Here is a 19,726-nt window from a genome sequence, read left to right on the forward strand (position 1 = left end):
TTTTTCCCTCTCCATTGGAATGTTTCAATTCTCTGTAGCAGAAGGGTTAATTACCTCTTCACACTCCCATCCCTTCCCAATATATTGATATTATCAAGGTAATGTGGAATCATTCACGGCGACTCTCTGTGATATGTCCTTGGGGTTTTGGCGCGTTGTGCTGCAGCATGCGCCGAAAGATTGTTACTGCTGCCCCTACTCCCACTGGTCAGACGGCAGCATCATCTTCAAAAGTAGGGGTAAATGTATACGGTGCAAAGGGTTATGACTTTGTGGATGGATTCTATACTATGGGACCAAGTGCTGCGCTTGGACGATTAAAAGCAAATCTTAGTTTATATGCTCTCTTTGGTCTCACTGCTGTCACTGTTGTTGTCTACTTTATTACAACGCGTAGCTACACACTTTCAACGTGTTCATATCCCACTAGTGATGCTCGTTACCAAGTGTTTTCTAGTGATTATGCAGTTTTAAGGAACAGATGGAATGGTAAAGAACGGGTGTTAGAGTTATCTAATAATGGTGATTCAGCAGTTGTAACAAAACGTATTAGTGTCAACTGGCTTATGTATAGTGTACTTTTGTATTTGCATGCCACCAAATCTATTGTAGTAGTGGATGTTGATCCAGAGCTATCCTTAAATCGCTTCGTAAGAGAAGAAAATCGTCGTCTAAGTTCTTCTTCTACTGCTACTCCTCAATCGGCAACAACAACAACAACAACAACAAAAGAAGAAAATAGTTCTCGTATGCAAATTGTCTTCCACAGTACGATTCGACCTCTCGCTGTACGCAACAGCTATCAAAAAGGTACTTTGCCACTTTATGAACGAACACTAGAATCAGTAGTACGTGAGTTGTTAACAGAACGTTATCGAAATACTATCTTATTACAGGCTGAACCAGGTCTTTCCTCTGCTGTTACTGAGGAACTGTTGCAAAATGGGCAACTAAAAGGAGAATACGTAAGCGGCATGAAAGTCATTGGTAATCCTGCTGAATTTGCAGATGAGGTGCAACGGCGTGTTCAAAAGAAGTTAGGGGATCAAGTCATCTTACTCCAGAGTACGATGACTGTTCTCTGATTTTACATGAAGACATATATATATATATATATCTGTGATGACAGTCAAAACATCCTCCTTCCTATATATTTTTTTAATTTTTTACTCGTATTTCTCAATTTGTTATTTTCTTTTTTCCCTTTTTTATTGCTTATTCCTTAAATCATTTCACATTTTGTGTCTTTGTGTTTCTTATTTCTTCTTTTCACTTTTTGTTTATTATTTTTATTTGATTATGTTGATGTAGAAGATGTGGCGGACAGCCGCGCTGTACATTTCCCGCAGTACGGCGTTGCATGTCTCCAAGAAAAATCTTCGACTCAAATGCAGCACCTGTCGAAGACTGCTGCCAGCGGCGCACTTTAACAAAACAACAGCGCCATCGCATTCACTGGTGTGTGTAGACTGCAAACGTTTTTGCGTTCTCTGCGGTTTGCATTTAACACTCGATCACTTCACGGACGCCGGCGCAGAGCTGTGCGATCGATGCTTGGCGAAACGACAAGTGGCACGTGAAAATGTGTACTTCCGTTATCCTGTGCTGAAGTACCGTTCCTGTCCGTTCAGCGTGGATCAAATGCGGGATGAGATTCGCCGCGAGGACCCCAGCAAGTAAGTGGGAAAAAAAAAAAAAGGAAAGAGGTAGCATTACAAGTATTCTTAGCAGGAGGTGGAATGGACCGAAGGGGGTTTATTACAAGCTGGAAGGAAGAAAAAAAAAGGACATGTTAACAAGTTTTTTTTTATTTTTTGACATCTCTTTGATTGATATGGACGTTCGCCTTCAGTGTTCTTCCTTCCGATTGCACTCTTTTCCTTTTTTTCTTCTATTGCCAGGAATTTCTTTCCCATTATAAACATATGTCTGTCTATGCATTTGTATGAATGCATATATATATATATATATATATATATATATATATATATATATATATATATTCTGAACTCCTTCTTTGTTTTCCATATAGTTTTCTTTCCCATATATATTCTTTTTTCCTTCCTATTCTTTCTTTTTTTACCCAGCCACATTCACCTTCCTCCTCCTCCTCCTCCTGCTGGGTATAATTTCCTCGAATGTCCGTTAATGTACGTGCGGTGCAGCCATCCGATATTTACCTCTTCTACCCCAACCTCATTGGCTATGTGCGTGTGTTACTGACACTTGTGTCCTTCTGCGTGTTGGACACCCGCCCGCTTCTTTTTCTCTCGTGCTACGCGTTGGCGTTTGTGTTGGATGCGGCGGACGGCATTCTGGCGCGGGCGATGGGGCAGTGTTCGCATTTTGGTGCTATTTTCGATATGTGGACGGACCGGGCCGCCACTGCCGGGCTGCTGGTGGTGTTGAGCCACACTGCCCAGGGGGTGATGCCGGCGTTTTTTACGACGGTGTGTGCCATGTTGATTTTTCTCGATGTGGCCTCGCACTTTTGTCGCACATACGTGACACTGTTTATGCGGAAGAGTACACACAAGGATGTCTCGGAGAGTATTTTTTCACTTCTCAAATTGTACTATTCGGATCGTAAGGTGATGGGGGCATTTTGTATTGGACAGGAGATTTCCTATCTACTCCTCTACGTTTACTGCGTGTATGATACGATTGGATGGACAGATACCATTGTGCTTCCTCTACTCGTCGTAACGTCAGTGCTGAACCTCTTAAAACAGGTGGTGAATGTACAACAACTCCTCGACAGCATGTACCACCTTGCCGTGAAGGATGCGGAGGAGCGAGAAGAAGGGAAAGGAGACTGAAGAAAGAAAAAAAAAAAAATAGGTAGATGAGAGAAACCAAAAAAAAAAAAATAATAAGGAAAAGGGACGATACAAAAGGAGAGCAAATATATATATATATATATGTATATATGGTGAAAATGGAAAAATGCAAGAGTGACGAAGAGAAAATGATAGCTGTAAGCGGTACAACTAAATTGCAAGTAGTAAGATACAATTATTTGTTTTCTCTGGGATTGCTGGAACTTTTTTTTCTCACTTTTTCTCTTTACATTTTTCTTTTCTTCTCTGTTTCCGTGGATAAATCTACATATCTACATGCATCCCTGTGGGTAATACAAGGGGAGTTGAAATATTAAGAACTCGCTCACATATTTGAGAATTGTGTAGGTGGGTGGTTGTGTGCCAGTATGCAAGAGGCAGAGCCTACCGAGACTCGAACACGAAGAATCGTACGCGTCACACGTGCGAGAGGCTCTGTAGATAATGACAACAATAACAATAACAATAGCAACAGTACTACTAATACTACTACTAACCCTACCAGTACCAGTGACCGACCGCAGGTTAGTGCTACCCAAGTAGTACATACACTTGAGGAAGGAAATGCACTTGTAAAGCGACTGCGGCAACTAGAGAGTGAGAATGCCAGACTAGCGAGTTCACTTTCGAAAGTATGTGATGAAAATGCCAAAATTACTGAATATTTAGCGCAACAAGAGGCGAAGTGTACAGCACTCGCACAAAGTCCACTCTCATCTACTTCGGTGTTACATTCGCTCTTTGAACCAGAAAAGGCAGGGTGGTTTAGTGGTTCTAAGAGTTCGGCTCGTGAAAAATTAGAAGAACTTGCACAAGAGTTGCAGAATGAGTTTCTTGAATACAAGGCGAATCATGCATCCTCTAATGCAGAGGTGCAGGTGCTTATAGGAGAACTACAGAACGCACATGTGAATGCACAGAAACTCTCCGCTATTGTACATGAACAGCAGGAGGTCATTAGCCGTGGTCCACTTAGTGTAACGGTACGTATTGTTTCGGCTGAAACAGAAGCGGAAAATATTTCGATTGCAGATCTTCGCCATGAGTTGGAAAGACGCAGTGAACGTGAGGAGGAACTGCGGCAAGAATTGCGACGTACAAGTGAAGCACTGCAGACAAAAACAGCACAGAATACTCGTTTACAGCAGGAACTGCAAACTATTGGATCAGGAAAGGGATTGGCAAATGAGGTGGAAGTACAGCAATTGAAAGATGAGATTATGCGTCTCGAAGGTCAAGTGAAACTCTTAAAAGATACTTTATCTACAGATGAACAGTTACATGAGTTAACGGTAAAAGAAAATAATGTGCTACAGCAAAAGTTAAAAGAAGTGGAAGAACAACTACGTATAGGATCAGCATCTGCTGTTACTGTATTACAAAAGGATTCACAGAGAAAAGGTGAGGTTCTCACTCCATTGCCATGTGAACGTTGTAAGGAACTTCAAAAGGAATGTGATGCCGCAGATGAACGATTGCAAAATGCACATCGGGAATTTCAACAACAGCTTGAAGAACGTTTAACAGAACTACATAGTACAAATCATCAAGTTATGCAAGAACTTCAACATACGAATATAGAACTAGAAGAACGTTTACAAGAAAGTGTTCCTATTAGTAAATTTAAAGCAATGGAAATGCAACGTGAGAGCCTTATACGCGAGCTTGAACTCGCAAATACTCGTCTAAGAGAGTTAGAAATTCAACTTGGGGAGGCGCGAAGTATTCATAGTGAAAAACTACCACAAAGGTCACGTGATGGGAATAATAGTAATGGTAACAACAATGACAGTACTACTAGTAACAATATCTCAATCGATGAGGCTAAAATATTAGCAACACTAGAACGAAATAAAGAACGTATTTCACGTCTTGAGTTTCAACGTGATCAGTTAATTGAGGAAGGAACACGTCTCCGTGAGGCGGTTGCAGCAAAAGAGGAAGAACTCACCCGTCTGACACGGAGTTCACAAGAGGATAAACAACGTATAAATTTCTTACTAAAACGTTGTGTTACTATTACCAATGATTTGACTAGTGTTACCACAGCAAAAGAAGCATTAAATGAGGAGTATGAGAATGCACAACTAGAGCTTGGTAAACTTCGACGGCAATGCGGAGAGATGCAACAACTACAACAGCGTATTAGTGATTTAAAAGAGAAGAGTGATGCTATGCAAGATCGTCTTTCATCTGTGGAAGAGTTAGAAAATGAACTCGTAAAAGCGAAGGAAACTATAGCCTATATGGAGTTAGCACAAAGTCAAACTATTAATATGAGTCAATACGCAGAGTTACAATCAAAAAATTTAAAGCTAGAAAATACATTAGAACCTATTAAGAAACAACTAGCAGAATCCCGGAAAGAAGTAGAAAAGATGAAGGCAGAAAATGAAAGTTTGCACTCTGTTCTAGCAAGGCAGCAAAATACGATGAAATCGCATGAAGAACAAGTAATAGCTTTGCAGGCAAATGATTCAAAGATGCGGGAAAAAACTACAAACCTTACTGCAGAAAATGCACGTTTGCGAGATGTTAATAATACTCTTGAAGCACAAATGAATGATATGCAGGATGGAATAAAAGAGATGGCAGTAAAATTAGAACAAGAACGTGCAAAAGCCAAGACATCAGCGGAGGCTACATATAAAGAAGAAATAGTCCAATTAAAAGAACAATTAGAAGCAGCAACAGCAACCATTACATCTCTTCGTGCAGGACAAGATGCACACATACCGGAGAGTATTCATAAAAGTGTTGTTGTAGCTAAAGAACGACTGGAAGAGGATAACAAGCGTATGACATTTGATCTTGATAAACTAAAATCAGAAATTCTTATTTACCGTCAAACTATTGATGATCTTGAGGCAGAGAATGAAGAACATGTTCGAGAAATTGAGTCATTACAAGAAGCTCATATGAAAGAACGTAATAATGCGAATGAACGACTTGTGGCGGAAACAAAGAAAGTTACAGAGGCAAATAGATTACTGGAAGAACTGCGAGTTCAAATAAAAGGACACGAAGAACGAATACAACAGTTATCTGTACAAAAAAGTGAAATAGAAGATGTAGCACAAAAGAACCGACGTGCCTTTGAAGATAAATGCCGTCAAGAAGAAAAACTTCTCGCTACGTTAACGGCAATAAATAGTGAAATGGAAGTTCAACGGGAGGAATTAAAAAATGCAAAGGATTCGTTGCAAGAACATCAAAAAGAAGTTGAAATATCCGTAGGAAGAGCTGAGACGCTGCGAGAACGCGAGAATGAATGTGAGAAACTTCGTCAAGAGCTTCAACGTGTCACAGAAGAAAAACTGGTCTTGGAACATGAAGTCGAAAAACTTAAAGAAGTTGCTGCGCAGAGCACCACGAATACTATTCCTATGACAACGAATACGGCAAGTAGTAATAATAGTAGAGCTCGTGATGTTAGTTCTGTAGTGGCAACAACAGCTGTAGCCGCTATAACGCCTACTCCCGTTATGTCTAGTGCTACTAGTGCTGCTGGTATTGTAGAGAGTGGACGGTCCTCCTCTTCATTGTCTTCTTCTGCTCCCGCTGTACTGCGGGCTCGGGCAGAACAACTGCAGATGTCTCTCATCCAAACACAGCGGCAAATGGAGGAGCAGCGGCAAAAGAGTGTGGAGGCGGCAGAGACATTTGGCAAAGCTCTCGACAAGGCGGATGCGGAGATTGCCGCACTACGGCAGCGGGTTCAGCAGCAAGAAGAGGAACTTCGACAAGTTGCAGATGGAAATAACCCACTCGGCACCGCCCCTGCACGTCCAAAGAAGAAGAAGACGGCAAAGAAGGGACTCTCAGCAATGGCACGTTTAGATGAATTGCAAGAGACAGATGTATTGGAAGATGCTGCCGTTACGGCTGCTTTTGCTGCTGCTGGAATTGGTAATAATGGGGGTAAAGAACAGTTTGGTGAAGAACATGAAAAGCGACGACTAACGATGGAACAGGCGGAGAAGGAATTGTCATCACTTCGTCAAGAGAATACTCAATTAAGGGAAAAAATAGCTGCCCTCACAGATGAGTTAAACGCGGCACGTAACGATCTTGAACTCGCCACAGGCGACGTTGTTAAACAAAGAGCTGAACTAAGGGAAAAGATTAGTCTCCTTGAATTACAGCAATTACAGAATAAGAATACTACACAAATGGAGGAGCAACTACGACGATTAGGTGTAGAGAACAAGCGACTGTCAGATCAACTTGAAGCACTCACACCACTCACACGAATACCAAAAAATCCTTCTGATGCCACAATTCAGCAACTCAAAGCGGAGCTGTTCACACTTACAAAAGAGCTTGTACCAACAAAGAATAAACTTGTAGAGTACATGGCAATGGCAGATCGTCTGGGTATTCAGTACCCGTTTTCTCCTGAGATGGAAGGCACTGCAGTACTTCGACTTAAAGCGTTGCATTTTGATAGCAGAACGGGGAGGGCACGAGCGAGCTCGGTACCACGACATCTCTACGCATCTCAAAATAACAATAATGAGAACAACAACAATGTTGGCAGCACTAGAGAAAGGAAAAAGGATTTGCTTCCCCGAATAAAGTCTAAAGCAAAGAAACTTCATAAAAAACAGGAGAATTCAGTGGGAGATGAAGTAGATGATCAAAGGTAGCGAAAAAAAAAAAGGGAAGAATAATAATAATAATAATAATAATAATAATAATAATAATGGTAATTAGATCTTCTAGGATATGGGGTAGGAATTCTGTATATGACTCCTTTTTCTACTTCTTATTCACCCACTTATTTCTGCATATTTTTTAACCCTATATCTATTTATACATGCAAATGCAAGATAAGTATATTGGTTTATATTATATGGGCTACTACATTTTGAGAAACAGGAAGGATCAAAGAGGATTTCTCCTGTTTTTCCCCTAGTTCATCGAGGTTTGATAGTGTTTTTTATTTTCCCAGTTTAAATTGTTTCTTTTTTCTTTTATGTTTACGTTTACTCTTTGTGATTTGGTGTTGTGTCGTTTAGTTCTGGCTCTTTTTGGTGTTGTTATCCTTTTTCAGTTAACTTTGTTTGTTTAAAATATAGTTATATGTGTACGTTTGTTTTTGTGAGGATTTTCTCGTTTTCTTCTTTGGTTGAGATTGTTCGTATCAACTCCCATGTACCATTTTTTTTCTTTTTCTTTGATTTCTCTCTTGTAAACCAATTTACAGTGGTGAAGTGTCATTCTCGTAAGCTCCTCTTTTACCCTCCTTATCTGCTTTTTTTTGCGAATTGTCATATCTTTTTTTTCATTCTTTTTTTTTTTGATGATGCCTACGTACGGATATGTAGGGAAAAGCCAAGTAAATACGGAAACCTCGCAGTCATACACACGAATAGAATACATAAAGGTATTCCAGAATATATTTACTTTTCCAGTAAAAGAGGACACAAGGTGAAAATATAAAGAACAAAAAAGGGAGCGAATTCTTCAACTTCATCGCATATATCACACGTACAGGTCTACGTACATAAACACATCTCTGCAAATGTTTATACGCGTTTCATAGGTATCAAAAATATTGAGTTCTTTATTTTTGATTCCCATAGGCTTTTCCTGTTTTTTTTTTCTTTTCTGTATCTTTTGTATGTGCGGTACAACAGTTTGTACTAGGAATCTTTTTGTTTGTTGGATTGTTTATTGTTATATATATATATATATATATATATATATGTTGCGAATTCATACCGCCCCGGAGTAAACTAAAGAAAGTTGTGTTTACACAAACAGGAAGAGAGAGATAGAGAGATAGAGGGAAATATATCTATACATAGTAATATAAGTGTATGTTATAAAATAAAAAAAAGAAGTGGTAAATTCACTGAGGTTGTAGTACTCTTCAATATGAGTAATGGGGGTACTATTCACGCTGAGGCGCCTTTAAGTGCCCCTGAAGGTCACGTCACTAATGCGAAACTCTCCGGCGGTCGCATTTACACGGGTGAGGTCAGCGAGGACTGCATGCATGGCAACGGCACACTCACCACCGAGTTGGATGAATACACGGGCAAATTCTACAAGAATCTTCCACATGGCCACGGCGTATTTCGCGCCAGTGTAGACCCACACCCATCCGGTGTGCAGATGTACGATGGGTATTGGAAAATGGGCGAGTGACACGGCGTTGGACACCTCACGTGGAGTAACGGGGATACGTACATTGGTGGTTTTGTGCACAATTTACCGCACGGCCCGGGGGTCGCCACGCCTTTGCGGACGGCCGAGTGTACGTTGGGGCTTTCGATGATGGAGTGCGTCACGGCACTGGGCGACTCACGCGGCGCAGTGGGAATCACTGCGATGGGGCGTTTGTGCGTGGGACGATGAGTGGAAGCGGCACCGCGTGATATGCCGGTGGTGGTCGTGTGTTTGTCGGCCAGCGGGCGAATGGAAAGAAACTGCAGGGACGCATCACATTTGCGGACAGTCGCCGCATGTACGATGGGGATTGGCTGCGGGAGAAGCCGCACGGCAAAGGTGCGATGGTGTTTGCGAATGGCGATCACTACACTGGTGGTTTTGTGGCCGGGCAGTTGCACGGTGTTGGCTGCATCACATATCACTCCCTCGGCGGTAAAGTCTACCGGGGCACTTTCATGCATGATTAGCCGCACGGAAAAGGAATGATCACAACACCCGATGGAAACACCGTGGAGGGATACTTCCGTTACGGTAAACAGATCGCAAAGGAGGATACGGCGGCTATTGAAGAGGTTCTGCGTGATATCCGTTCACTAGGAGAAGAGGTTTCTTCGATAGTGAATCAAGATAAACCGGGTGAGAATTCAACTCCAGCGTCTGTTGGATCTACCCAACCAACATCCACCCAATCATCTGGTGATAATATTGTAGAAGCATATATTTCTATTCAAAAATGGAAAGAATGACCATAACAACAATATCAACGATAACAATAACGACAACAACAATGATGTAAATGTCAAGGATGAAGTTATAACCGAGATTAGTAGACATATGATAGATAATATTATCACCAGGAATAGGAAATGTAACAGAATTTATGATGCCAAAGCTTCCCACTCTTAATCCTTCTGGTCCACTAGACGAAGTGAAGGGTAGCACTAGCAATCCAAGCAAAAAAGAAGAAAAGGAAATATTGGCAGTTTCCACCTCTGTTATTTCTGGTATTTCTTCAGATGGATGCAGGGGATGGTTAGAAAAGTTCTCTATTGGTCGAAGTCGAATTGGACCTTCTAACTGGCGAAGACGATACTTTATTCCTGCTTCATTTAATACAGTGGTTTCTCTGAGTTATTACAAGGATGAATTATGCCGTATTCCTGTAACTCTTCTTCGACTTGATACGCCTGATACTCGTATTGTTACACGACCATCTCTACGAACACATAAGGAAGCAACTAAGCCTGGTCGTGATATTTGCGTTATTTATGTAGAGCATAGAAAAGAGTGCAAACTCTTACTGCGTGCTGACTCCGAAGATGAGCGTGACTACTGGGTGGATGCCTTTTGAAAACTTTTCGATATTATTGATTACTCCTCTGACTTTCCTCTCCTTTCAAGCTGCCCTGAATAAGGGTTGTCTTTTATAATAAATTCAAAAAATTACAAGTTGTATCAATATATTTATATATTTTTTTTCTTTAGAAGAGGAAGATGTGTGTTTCTTTTAACTTTGAGAAGGAATACAGAAGCTATTATAAAGTTTTGCGTTTTTCACGATGTACAGACTACATGATGATACGTAGTGTCAGAGCATAACGAAGCGAAGAAACCCATGAAAAAGTATGGACTTCGCAAGATATATATATATATGTCTGTTTATCTGTTTCATATTTGTGATAAGGAGAGCATAAAGCAGTTTTTAAAGGAGCTTTCTGCATTTTATTTCGTTTCCTATTTTTATTGGTTTTTATCAGTACTGGTGTATTTCCTTTTTTTTTTAGTTTCAGATCTTCAGTACTCATATTGTGGAATATAAGTCACAGTGTGGTTGTTAGAACATGAAGTCAATGCAGACATTACAGAGACAATGAAAAGATGGTTTTTTTTTCCTTCTATTTTTTTCATAGGAAAAAGTAAGGGATAGACTGTTCGCAAATAATAATCCCGTGGACTGAGGTAACAACAAAAAACAAGACGAAGTGTGGATATAAAAAAAAAAGAGTCGTTTGAGTTAATAAAATACATACATATTACAACAGTAAATACACACACACACGCACACATACAAGGGGAAGAAAAAAAAAAGAAAAGAATCCCATAAATAAATAAACAACTGTCAAGAGATGCTAATACAGATGCAAGATCCAGCTCCCTGCGCCGTTGAGGCGACTCTCTGGCGTTCATGCCTGAAGGGATTTGACTACAGTCCAGACCGACCGCAAGGGGCATGCGAGCACCAGCGGGTCGGGTACTACAGTTGTATCAAGGACTGGAATGTCCGGCAGAACGGGCAGTATGACTACTCACAGTATAATTTGTTAAAGGAGTGCTCAGGAGAGGCGGAGAAATTACATCAGTGCATGATGGTAAGCATGTTTGAGGTATCCGGTTGCCAACAAGCTATGACGCAGTTAAAGCGTTGTGCCGCACGTTACGATCCAGAGATTCGAAAGGCACTAGCAGAAGATCCCTCACTTGGATCTGACGCAAACTTGGATAATGAGCCACAGGGTATTAAACGATGGTGGTATCGTGCTATTGGAAAACTTTAAATATAGTTTTAGTTGTTATTGATGATGTTGTTTTTTTTTGGGTGTTTCATGATTTTTCTGTCTGTTGGTATTGTTGTTGTTATTGTCGTTGACCTAACTGTTGTTTGGTTTGCCTTTAAGGCTATTACTCAGTTCTTGGTCCCCCCAGAGGTAGTGTGATGGAAGGAGAAAAAGTAACGTTTTTTTTTTTTTTACTATTTTGTACTATTGCAAATTTTGCCTACACTCTATTATTATTCTGACATGAAATCTCGTATCTTTAACGATGGTAGTACCGTTCTGTTTTTGTTTCTTTTTTTTTGTTTCCTTCTACTGCGCATGTTTCTTTCTCTCCGTTTATGATTGGCAGGTGAAATTAAAGAGATAAGTTCATTAGTTATCAAATTCTTTGAAATTCCAATATATATATATATATATATATATATATATATATATATATCCAAAGGAAGAACACATTTGCCTGTGCGTTTCTGTGTCTCTAATGCGGTTTCTTTTATGGGGACACAAGGGCTGGATTGGCCAAATGTTTACTCAACTGCTTATAACATTCGAACACGAGGTGGTGGGTGCGACATCCCGTGCAGATGATGAGAACGCCGTACAACAGGAATTAACGGAAGTGAAACCTGATCGTGTTGTCAGTTTTATTGGTCGCACACGCGGTGGGGATTATCTCACTATTGATTACCTTGAACAGCCTGGGAAACTAATAGAAAACATGCGTGATAACTTATGGGCCCCCATTGTTTTGGCACAGATCTGCGCACAGCAAGGCATTCACTTTACCTATCTTGGAACAGGATGTATCTTTCACTATGATGAGACGACACACACTATTAGTAATGGGATGGGATTTACTGAAACTGATAATCCAAATTTTTTTGGGTCATCATACAGCACAGTTAAGGGATACACTGATAGATTAATGCACTTGCTTTTCGCTACTACTGCACTTAACGCCCGTATTCGTATGCCTATATCTTCAGATGATAGTCCATACAATTTTATTACTAAGGTCGTAAATTACGAAAAGGTTGTTAATATTCCTAATAGCATGACAGTATTACCAGAAATGTTACCCATTTTGATGAAAATGTCTATAGCTAAAGTTACAGGTACTATTAATTTGACAAATCCTGGTGTTATCTCACATAATGAATTATTAGAACTGTATAAAAAACATGTTGACTCTTCTTTTACCTATAAGAATTTTACTGTGGAAGAGCAAAATAAAGTTCTTCTATCAACTCGTAGCAATAATTTGTTAGATACAACTCGTTTAACTGAGTTATTTCCGCAAGTGGACGATATCCGCACAGCTGTAGAAAAGGTCTGTATGGAAATTGCTAACAAGTATCCCCAAGGTCTTCTAAGGCGACATATTATTCAATCAAAGAAATCTGCCTAGTGTGTTTCTTTGTTTGTATATATATATATATATATATATATATATATATATATATCTTATCTAGCTGATATTAATACTCTTGCTTTTTATTGGAGACATGCAATGAGCATTTCTATAATGGTGATCGTCCTCTATTCATGATACATTAGGGTACGATTTTACATTCATGTCCCTGCTCTCTTTTTCTTTCATATTTCTATCTCTGCTGATACTTTTCTACTTCAAAATGAAGTTGCTTCAAAAGAAAGGATGGGAATGGGAGCTTTCGATAAATTGTAGTATGTGTGGGAAATAGAGATGTGCATCTTGCGGTTGTTTTCTCCACGTTACCGTATTAAGAGTATTCCTTATTTTGTAACCATGTGTTTAACTATCTATATCTCTCTTTCTCTGGATTCATTTTTTTTTTTTGCTTTCATGCCTTCGTATATTTGCTGAACTTGGATAGGCATACTGAAAACATCAGATTTACGTACACATTTATAGTAATTCATGGATATAACATTTTCGTACAAAAGCACATACAAATCCTTTATCTAGGTATATATAATTCTCTTTGTAGGTCTGGGTGAAAGTATCTCTGTGTGTGTATGTAATATTGCCAGCTTTTCTGCTATCTTAAAGAATCTGTATAGATGTTTACTTTGTGCTCATGGGGTTTTTTCTTTCGTTTCTAGTATTACTGTCACATTTTTTCTTTTCTTTTTTAAACCTCCTTTCTTTCTTTTTTTTTCTCGATTTTTTTATTTTTCCGTAAGTATTTCTAATGTGTGTTCTTTCTTTTTCTCTCCTTTCTTTCTTTCTTCTCCTATCATTGCCCACACACACACACACCACAACCTTATTTGTGTTTTCCCATGTATATCTGTTTCTTGTGAAGCCACATACGGCCAGTGATGCACACTTCGCGGGAACTCATCATACCGGGAGCGCAGTGGTGTGAGGACAGCACGGCAGACGTGTGTGCGAATCGACTCTGCCGGAAGAAACTCTCGCTGGTCTTCGGCAGACATCACTGTCGCTGGTGCGGCCGCATCTTCTGCACCTCTTGTGCCCCGTGCACCGCTCTTTATTTGGGCAAAGTGCGGCGGCGGTGTAGTGCCTGTCGAGTGCCGCTTCTGTTTCGTAGTTTGTACAACAGCCGCACTGGCCGGCGGGAGGCGGTGGTGATGCAGCACATTCTCTCCTTTCTGGACAGGCGCAGCATCAACGCACTCCTGCAGAGTTGCTACACCATTCTCTCCGAGTTCCACGTTGTCGGCTACGACTATGTGGACGCCATTCAGGACCGCTTTCCCACATTCTTTGATGGCGCACGCATTGGCCGCGGGGGCTCTGGCACTGTATACAAGTGTGAAGACAGACGCCGGTTCAACAGCCCACGGGTTGCACTGAAGGTCATCACAAAGAGTAGTATTATGTCATATTCGGCATGGTGCAAAATCACGCGAGAACTTGAGATTATGCGAGGACTGGATCATCCTAATGTGGCACGATTATTGGAGGTATTTCAGACACCACTACATCTTGTCATTGTAATGGAGGCGGGTGAGGGTGGTACACTTAAGCATGCATGTGAATTTGTACGAAGACACCACTGTGATGTTGAGGCACTTTTAGCGAATGTTCTCGCCCAAGTAGCGCGGGGACTGGATTATCTGTACAGTAGAAAACATATTGTGCATCGTGATATCAAACATGACAATATTGTTCTTTCTCGTGATTATACACGAGCAATAATTATTGATTTTGGACTTGCCGAATATGTTAGAGATGATAAACAACTTTTATTCACACCATGTGGTACACTTGGATTTGCATCACCAGAAAACATTGAGGCCGCTACAAAATCATTAAGATTATTTGAAGCTACTCCTATAACAATGCATCGCGCAGATATATTTAGTTTAGGTGTTGTGGCGTATAATATACTTACTGGTCAAAGACCACTGAAGGGAAAACGGTTTGTTGAACTTATTAGAGATATACGTAAGGGTATTCACTGTGATGGACCTCGATGGACAAACGTTTCCGATAGTGCAAAAGTGCTTATTGAATGGATGCTCAAAACGGATGCAAATGAGCGGGCTACAGCGTTGGATGTCTTAGATCATCCATTTATTACCAAGAAAGCACCGTTTATCGGGGAAATTGCTAAGAAGCGTAATCAGGAGCTTGAAATTAGTAAAGAACAAGAAGTAAATGAATGGGTCTATGTCATTCCATCTGAAAGTCAGTGGGAGTTTATTGCCTTGGATGAAACATTCCAATTAAATGAAACAAGCTAAAGTTGAGGAAATAACAAGGTTAGTTTCAATTCGTGCGATGGAGTAATTTCTTTTTTTAGGTTTTTATAGGAATTAGTTGTTAGTGTAAGTTTGCTTTTCCAGGCTTCTGCAATCTTTCTTTGCATGTGGCGTTTTTTTTTGTTTCGGTTTTGGCTTTGCGTATGAAATTGGTACACCAACAGTAACGGTAGAGTTGCGCAAGTCAAGTTGAGGGAAAAGGGAGCATGTATACACACACATAAACGGATATATTTATATATCTTATATACACCACAATGTCATCCATTTTTTGTTCCCCCTTTTCGTCATGTCTTTTTCAATCTTTTCTTTGGTTTGAGGGTGTGTATACGTTTTGTTTTCTTCTTCTTTCTGGCTCTTTGATGAAATCAAGGAGTGAAAAATAAAATCAAGAGTTTGAAAACGGAAGTGTAAATGAAGATAGCAGAAATGATAACCTTAAGCATACCGAATGACTTTAAAAAATTTTTTTTTGCTTCAGTAAGCATTTTCCCGTTATTACTCTACTCTCGTTTTGTACCAACCTTTCTTCTTCTTTTTCTTTTCTTTTCGTATAACCCATTTTCCTTCTCGCGTTGCTTGTTTATTATTATTATTATTATTATTATTATTATTATTATTATTATTATTATTATTATTATTATTCCTTTTAGAAACACACTCACTCACACACAGAAAGAGAAAGAGAGAGAGAGAAAGGGATAGAAAGCGAAATCCGTTCATACATCCATATATAAATTACTATTTCCTCCTTATTTTTATGGTGCTCTCCTGCTCTCCACACCTATAACTCTCCCCCCTTTTCTTTTCATCTCTTTGCTTCTTCACCATATATATATATATATAATTTATTTATCTAGTGGGATCCGGTGATTGTTGGGTGGTGGTCTGGCGATGGACGCGGTGGCGTTGGCGGCGGCGATCCTCGACTGCGGGGCGGAGGGGCCGGCGGCCCTGCGGGTTCTCTCCCTCGCCCCCGCCCTCCCGCCGGTCACCGCCAACACCCCCGTCGCGGAGGCCCGGCGGAATTACATGCGGCTCGCGGGTTTAGTGCACCCCGACAAACTCCAGAGCCGCTTCGATCGCGCCACGGAGGCGTTTCAGAGACTCGTGCAGGCATTCGAGCGGGTGGCGGACCCAAAGTTCCGCAAACAGCTGCTCGCCCAACAGGCGAGGGAAGAAAAGAAGCAACAACAGGGAAAGAAGACGGGAGACGCAGCGGAGAAGAAGGCGGTGAAGCGTACACGTGTGCAGAAGAAAGAAGAACCTGCAGTAAAACGACAGAAAAGCTCAAAATATACACGAGAAACGAAAAATACTCAAAATAAAAGTACCAACTTATCTGATGATTTCATCGATTATGATAACGATGATCTGGGAAGCACCGATCAAGAAGAAGAAGAATCCAGCGAGGAATACGATGAGGTAGAAGATGTGGAGATCAATTTCGAGGACTTGGAGCCTACTGTCTCCACAAGTCGTGTGTTATTGGGTACAAAACGCACTGGTGGCATTTATCGTGATACAAAGGTCAGCTGTCCACAGTGCCGTACACAATGGGTACCCGATTCTAAACAGCACTACACTCTTTTTATGGGACCTGCCGGTAAAAAGGTACATTGTGAAACATGTCTTTGTCGTTTTGGATGTGCTACAGCTTTACATTCATGTCCGCATTGCAGTGGTAACTTTGACTACGATGTTAGCATGTATGATGAAACGATAGAGTGTAATAGATGCAATCAAACAATTGGATTTCCTTACTATCCGGTTAATCAACAACTGATTGATCTAGTGAAGCTTGAGGAATGGCGTGAACAGGAGGAGGCGAAAAGGACCCGTGAACGTGATGAACGTGCGGCACGGCGAAATCAAAGTGAAGATGGAACATCAGAAGAGTTTCATCAACTTCTTGGTACATGTATTGTGAATGAGATATGCCCATTGTGTCAACGTACAATCACTTCACGTCACCGTCAACACATTGATGCATGCCTCAAAACAAAAGGTTCAAAAACTAAAGTTTCAAAGCCTCCGGTAGTCAGTGTTGAAAAGCCTAAACGTAAAACTTCGGTATCATCAAAGAAATCTATTACCCCTAGTGAGAAGACAAAGGCTGTAAAATCAGCACCCCCAAAGCCAAAAATAGCAGAAGTAGAGAATAAGAATAAGAAGACGACCAAAAAAACTGTTCGTCGACGTCGTCGCGGCAGTGATAGCACGGACTCCGAAGATGATGAGTCATCGTTTGCTAGTTCATCCGAAAATGATGATGAGTAGAGAAATCCCGTAGAAGAGCATTATTGCCAAGTACAGAGAGAAAAAAAAGAAGAGCATCAATTGGTCACCATTTTTTTTAAGCATTTTCATTCCTTACATATATTTTTATTACTGTGAAAGGAGTTTAGAATGTTGTTATAATTTGAATCTTCTTGCCTCCTTTTTTTTGTCTTATGCCTAAATTTTTTTTTCTAAATAACAAGAGGAGCTTGCAGTTTGCTGCCGCAGGGGTGGTAGTAGTAGTACTTTCAAGAAAAGGAAAACGAAATACCCATAATTGACAAAACAAAAAAAAAAGGCATCATTAAAGTAGATATATACGCGTATACGCAAAGGAAGAAATCGAGGGTATATTAAACATCTTACCATACGGGAGTTCTTGCCTAGAGTTTTTTTTATTGCTTTTTTTTCTTTAGCCCTTTGTTTATATCCTTGCTGAGTCGTTTTCGCAATATTATATATAGGTATTAAAAGAAATATGAAATCGGAGAATTTAGTTAAGGACCCTTCAGTCGCTGAGAAAAACAATAATGTCGATAAGAATGACCAAAATAATCTAAGGACAGCTGGACGTATTGAACAGATGCTATGTACGGAAAGAGGTTTGAAAAGTGTGCAACCACCCAACTGGGAACCCTTGTCTCATGATCTTGTTTTCGACAAAGACGGAGTTCCGATTCCTGAGAACATTAAATTTCATTTTGCACGGGAAGGTTTGCTTAGGGTAGATGATGCATTGGAAATTGTCAGACGCAGCGCGTCTATTATGAAAACAGAACCAAATGTTGTAGAAATACAAGGTTCTGTTATCGTTTGCGGAGATCTTCATGGGCAGTTTTATGATCTTCTTAAAATCTTTGAGCTTGGCGGTAAACCAGGACAACAACAATATATTTTTCTTGGCGATTATGTGGACCGCGGAAATTTTGGAATGGAGATTGTACTACTATTTTTTGCATATAAAATACGTTATCCAAAACGTTTTATTATTCTTCGTGGTAATCATGAATCAAGACACTTAACGTCTTATTTTAATTTTAAAACAGAATCAGAGTATAAATACTCACCTGATGTGTATAATGAAGTCATGTTGGCTTTTGATTGCTTACCTTTAGCATGTAAAGTGAATGATGACTTTTTGTGCGTTCATGGTGGTCTTTCTCCTGAAATAGGAATGGTGTCAGATATTAATCTCATTCACCGATTTCGTGAACCGCCATCCTCTGGTCCTATGTGTGATCTTCTCTGGTCAGACCCCATGACTGAGCAGGAAGAGGCAGATGTAGCACCAGGGACGATGTTTACCGCCAATACCGTTCGTGGATGTTCTTATACTTACACCCACAATGCGGCATGTAGCTTTCTTGAGGCCAATCATTTACTTGGTATCATTAGAGGCCATGAGGCACAGGGGGAGGGTTACCGTTTATATCGTACTACATCAAAGGGAGTTCCAGCTGTAGTGTGCGTTTTCTCTGCACCTAATTACTGTGATACATATGATAACCGTGCAGCACTTGTTGATTTGAGGGGAAATGTAATGAATATTCGACAATATAATAGTAGCCCTCATCCTTATTATTTACCAAACTTTATTAACGCTTTCACATGGTCTTTTCCATTTATGGTAGAGAAAACACTGGAACTCTGGAATAGGATAATTATGACTGGTACTAGGGATTCTGATACAGTAGTATCAGAAAATATTCTTAATGACCGAATTGCACAGGTGCGAGAAAAGGTATCTAATATGAATGAGGCAATGCATTTATTTCAGACATTTTCAGATGAAAAAAAATGAGAATTTTGTCTAGTGTAACAACATATTAGTAAACATATTCAGCTATAAATTAATATTCACTATTTTACCCAGTTCGGATCCGTACAATCTTTTTCTTTTCTTCTTAATGTTAACTTTCAATCATTTAGCTTGATTGCAGATGTATTGCATTCTATCTCGATAGCATTTTTTTTTTTTTTTGCTCACACATTTACTTGTGTACTATGCTTACTTTTTTTTTGTTGTGTTTGGTCCTATGATCAGTGGTGCAACAGAGATGATATCAGATATGGTATCTTTTTGTTGTTGTTGTGTATACTTAATATTATGTTTCTTACCCTGTTATTATTATTTCCTTTATTCTCCACTAAATTTGT

At 40.0% G+C, this 19,726-nt stretch overlaps 12 protein-coding genes across 12 annotated transcripts; all 12 read left to right on the plus strand.

Annotated features, from left to right (window-relative positions):
- Positions 1-101: 101 nt before the first annotated feature.
- LSM04_004882 (uncharacterized protein) lies at positions 102-1,085 on the plus strand (the record flags this gene model as incomplete). The annotated part of the gene is made up of 1 exon (XM_067338819.1): positions 102-1,085. One exon carries the CDS (start codon positions 102-104, stop codon positions 1,083-1,085), a length of 984 nt encoding a protein of 327 aa, XP_067185963.1.
- Positions 1,086-1,314: 229 nt separating this feature from the next.
- On the plus strand, positions 1,315-1,680 carry LSM04_008442 (uncharacterized protein; the record flags this gene model as incomplete). The annotated part of the gene is made up of 1 exon (XM_067338820.1): positions 1,315-1,680. One exon carries the CDS (start codon positions 1,315-1,317, stop codon positions 1,678-1,680), a length of 366 nt encoding a protein of 121 aa, XP_067185987.1.
- A 458-nt stretch (positions 1,681-2,138) lies between these two features.
- On the plus strand, positions 2,139-2,819 carry LSM04_007693 (CDP-alcohol phosphatidyltransferase; the record flags this gene model as incomplete). The annotated part of the gene is made up of 1 exon (XM_067338821.1): positions 2,139-2,819. The coding sequence occupies one exon, from the start codon at positions 2,139-2,141 to the stop codon at positions 2,817-2,819; it is 681 nt and encodes a 226-aa protein (XP_067185982.1).
- A 389-nt stretch (positions 2,820-3,208) lies between these two features.
- LSM04_008644 (uncharacterized protein) lies at positions 3,209-7,489 on the plus strand (the record flags this gene model as incomplete). Its single annotated transcript, XM_067338823.1, has 1 exon — positions 3,209-7,489. One exon carries the CDS (start codon positions 3,209-3,211, stop codon positions 7,487-7,489), a length of 4,281 nt encoding a protein of 1,426 aa, XP_067185989.1.
- A 1,234-nt stretch (positions 7,490-8,723) lies between these two features.
- LSM04_004251 (uncharacterized protein) lies at positions 8,724-9,456 on the plus strand (the record flags this gene model as incomplete). Its single annotated transcript, XM_067338824.1, has 2 exons — positions 8,724-8,992; positions 9,132-9,456. The coding sequence occupies 2 exons, from the start codon at positions 8,724-8,726 to the stop codon at positions 9,454-9,456; spliced, it is 594 nt and encodes a 197-aa protein (XP_067185955.1).
- Positions 9,457-9,502: 46 nt separating this feature from the next.
- Positions 9,503-9,766, plus strand: LSM04_005591 (uncharacterized protein; the record flags this gene model as incomplete). The annotated part of the gene is made up of 1 exon (XM_067338825.1): positions 9,503-9,766. One exon carries the CDS (start codon positions 9,503-9,505, stop codon positions 9,764-9,766), a length of 264 nt encoding a protein of 87 aa, XP_067185968.1.
- Positions 9,767-9,900: 134 nt separating this feature from the next.
- LSM04_000346 (uncharacterized protein) lies at positions 9,901-10,434 on the plus strand (the record flags this gene model as incomplete). Its single annotated transcript, XM_067338826.1, has 2 exons — positions 9,901-10,307; positions 10,422-10,434. The coding sequence occupies 2 exons, from the start codon at positions 9,901-9,903 to the stop codon at positions 10,432-10,434; spliced, it is 420 nt and encodes a 139-aa protein (XP_067185935.1).
- A 712-nt stretch (positions 10,435-11,146) lies between these two features.
- Positions 11,147-11,575, plus strand: LSM04_001416 (uncharacterized protein; the record flags this gene model as incomplete). The annotated part of the gene is made up of 1 exon (XM_067338827.1): positions 11,147-11,575. The coding sequence occupies one exon, from the start codon at positions 11,147-11,149 to the stop codon at positions 11,573-11,575; it is 429 nt and encodes a 142-aa protein (XP_067185941.1).
- A 481-nt stretch (positions 11,576-12,056) lies between these two features.
- Positions 12,057-12,983, plus strand: LSM04_005780 (NAD-dependent epimerase/dehydratase; the record flags this gene model as incomplete). Its single annotated transcript, XM_067338828.1, has 1 exon — positions 12,057-12,983. The coding sequence occupies one exon, from the start codon at positions 12,057-12,059 to the stop codon at positions 12,981-12,983; it is 927 nt and encodes a 308-aa protein (XP_067185969.1).
- Positions 12,984-13,879: 896 nt separating this feature from the next.
- Positions 13,880-15,271, plus strand: LSM04_000307 (Protein kinase domain; the record flags this gene model as incomplete). Its single annotated transcript, XM_067338829.1, has 1 exon — positions 13,880-15,271. One exon carries the CDS (start codon positions 13,880-13,882, stop codon positions 15,269-15,271), a length of 1,392 nt encoding a protein of 463 aa, XP_067185933.1.
- Positions 15,272-16,183: 912 nt separating this feature from the next.
- Positions 16,184-17,569, plus strand: LSM04_001496 (uncharacterized protein; the record flags this gene model as incomplete). The annotated part of the gene is made up of 1 exon (XM_067338830.1): positions 16,184-17,569. One exon carries the CDS (start codon positions 16,184-16,186, stop codon positions 17,567-17,569), a length of 1,386 nt encoding a protein of 461 aa, XP_067185942.1.
- Positions 17,570-18,047: 478 nt separating this feature from the next.
- LSM04_002689 (Calcineurin-like phosphoesterase domain) lies at positions 18,048-19,370 on the plus strand (the record flags this gene model as incomplete). The annotated part of the gene is made up of 1 exon (XM_067338831.1): positions 18,048-19,370. The coding sequence occupies one exon, from the start codon at positions 18,048-18,050 to the stop codon at positions 19,368-19,370; it is 1,323 nt and encodes a 440-aa protein (XP_067185947.1).
- Between the last annotated feature and the right edge of the window lie 356 nt (positions 19,371-19,726).

The sequence above is a fragment of the Trypanosoma melophagium genome (genome assembly GCF_022059095.1).
Source record: "Trypanosoma melophagium isolate St. Kilda chromosome Unknown ctg8segment1, whole genome shotgun sequence".
Classification (NCBI taxonomy): domain Eukaryota; phylum Euglenozoa; class Kinetoplastea; order Trypanosomatida; family Trypanosomatidae; genus Trypanosoma; species Trypanosoma melophagium.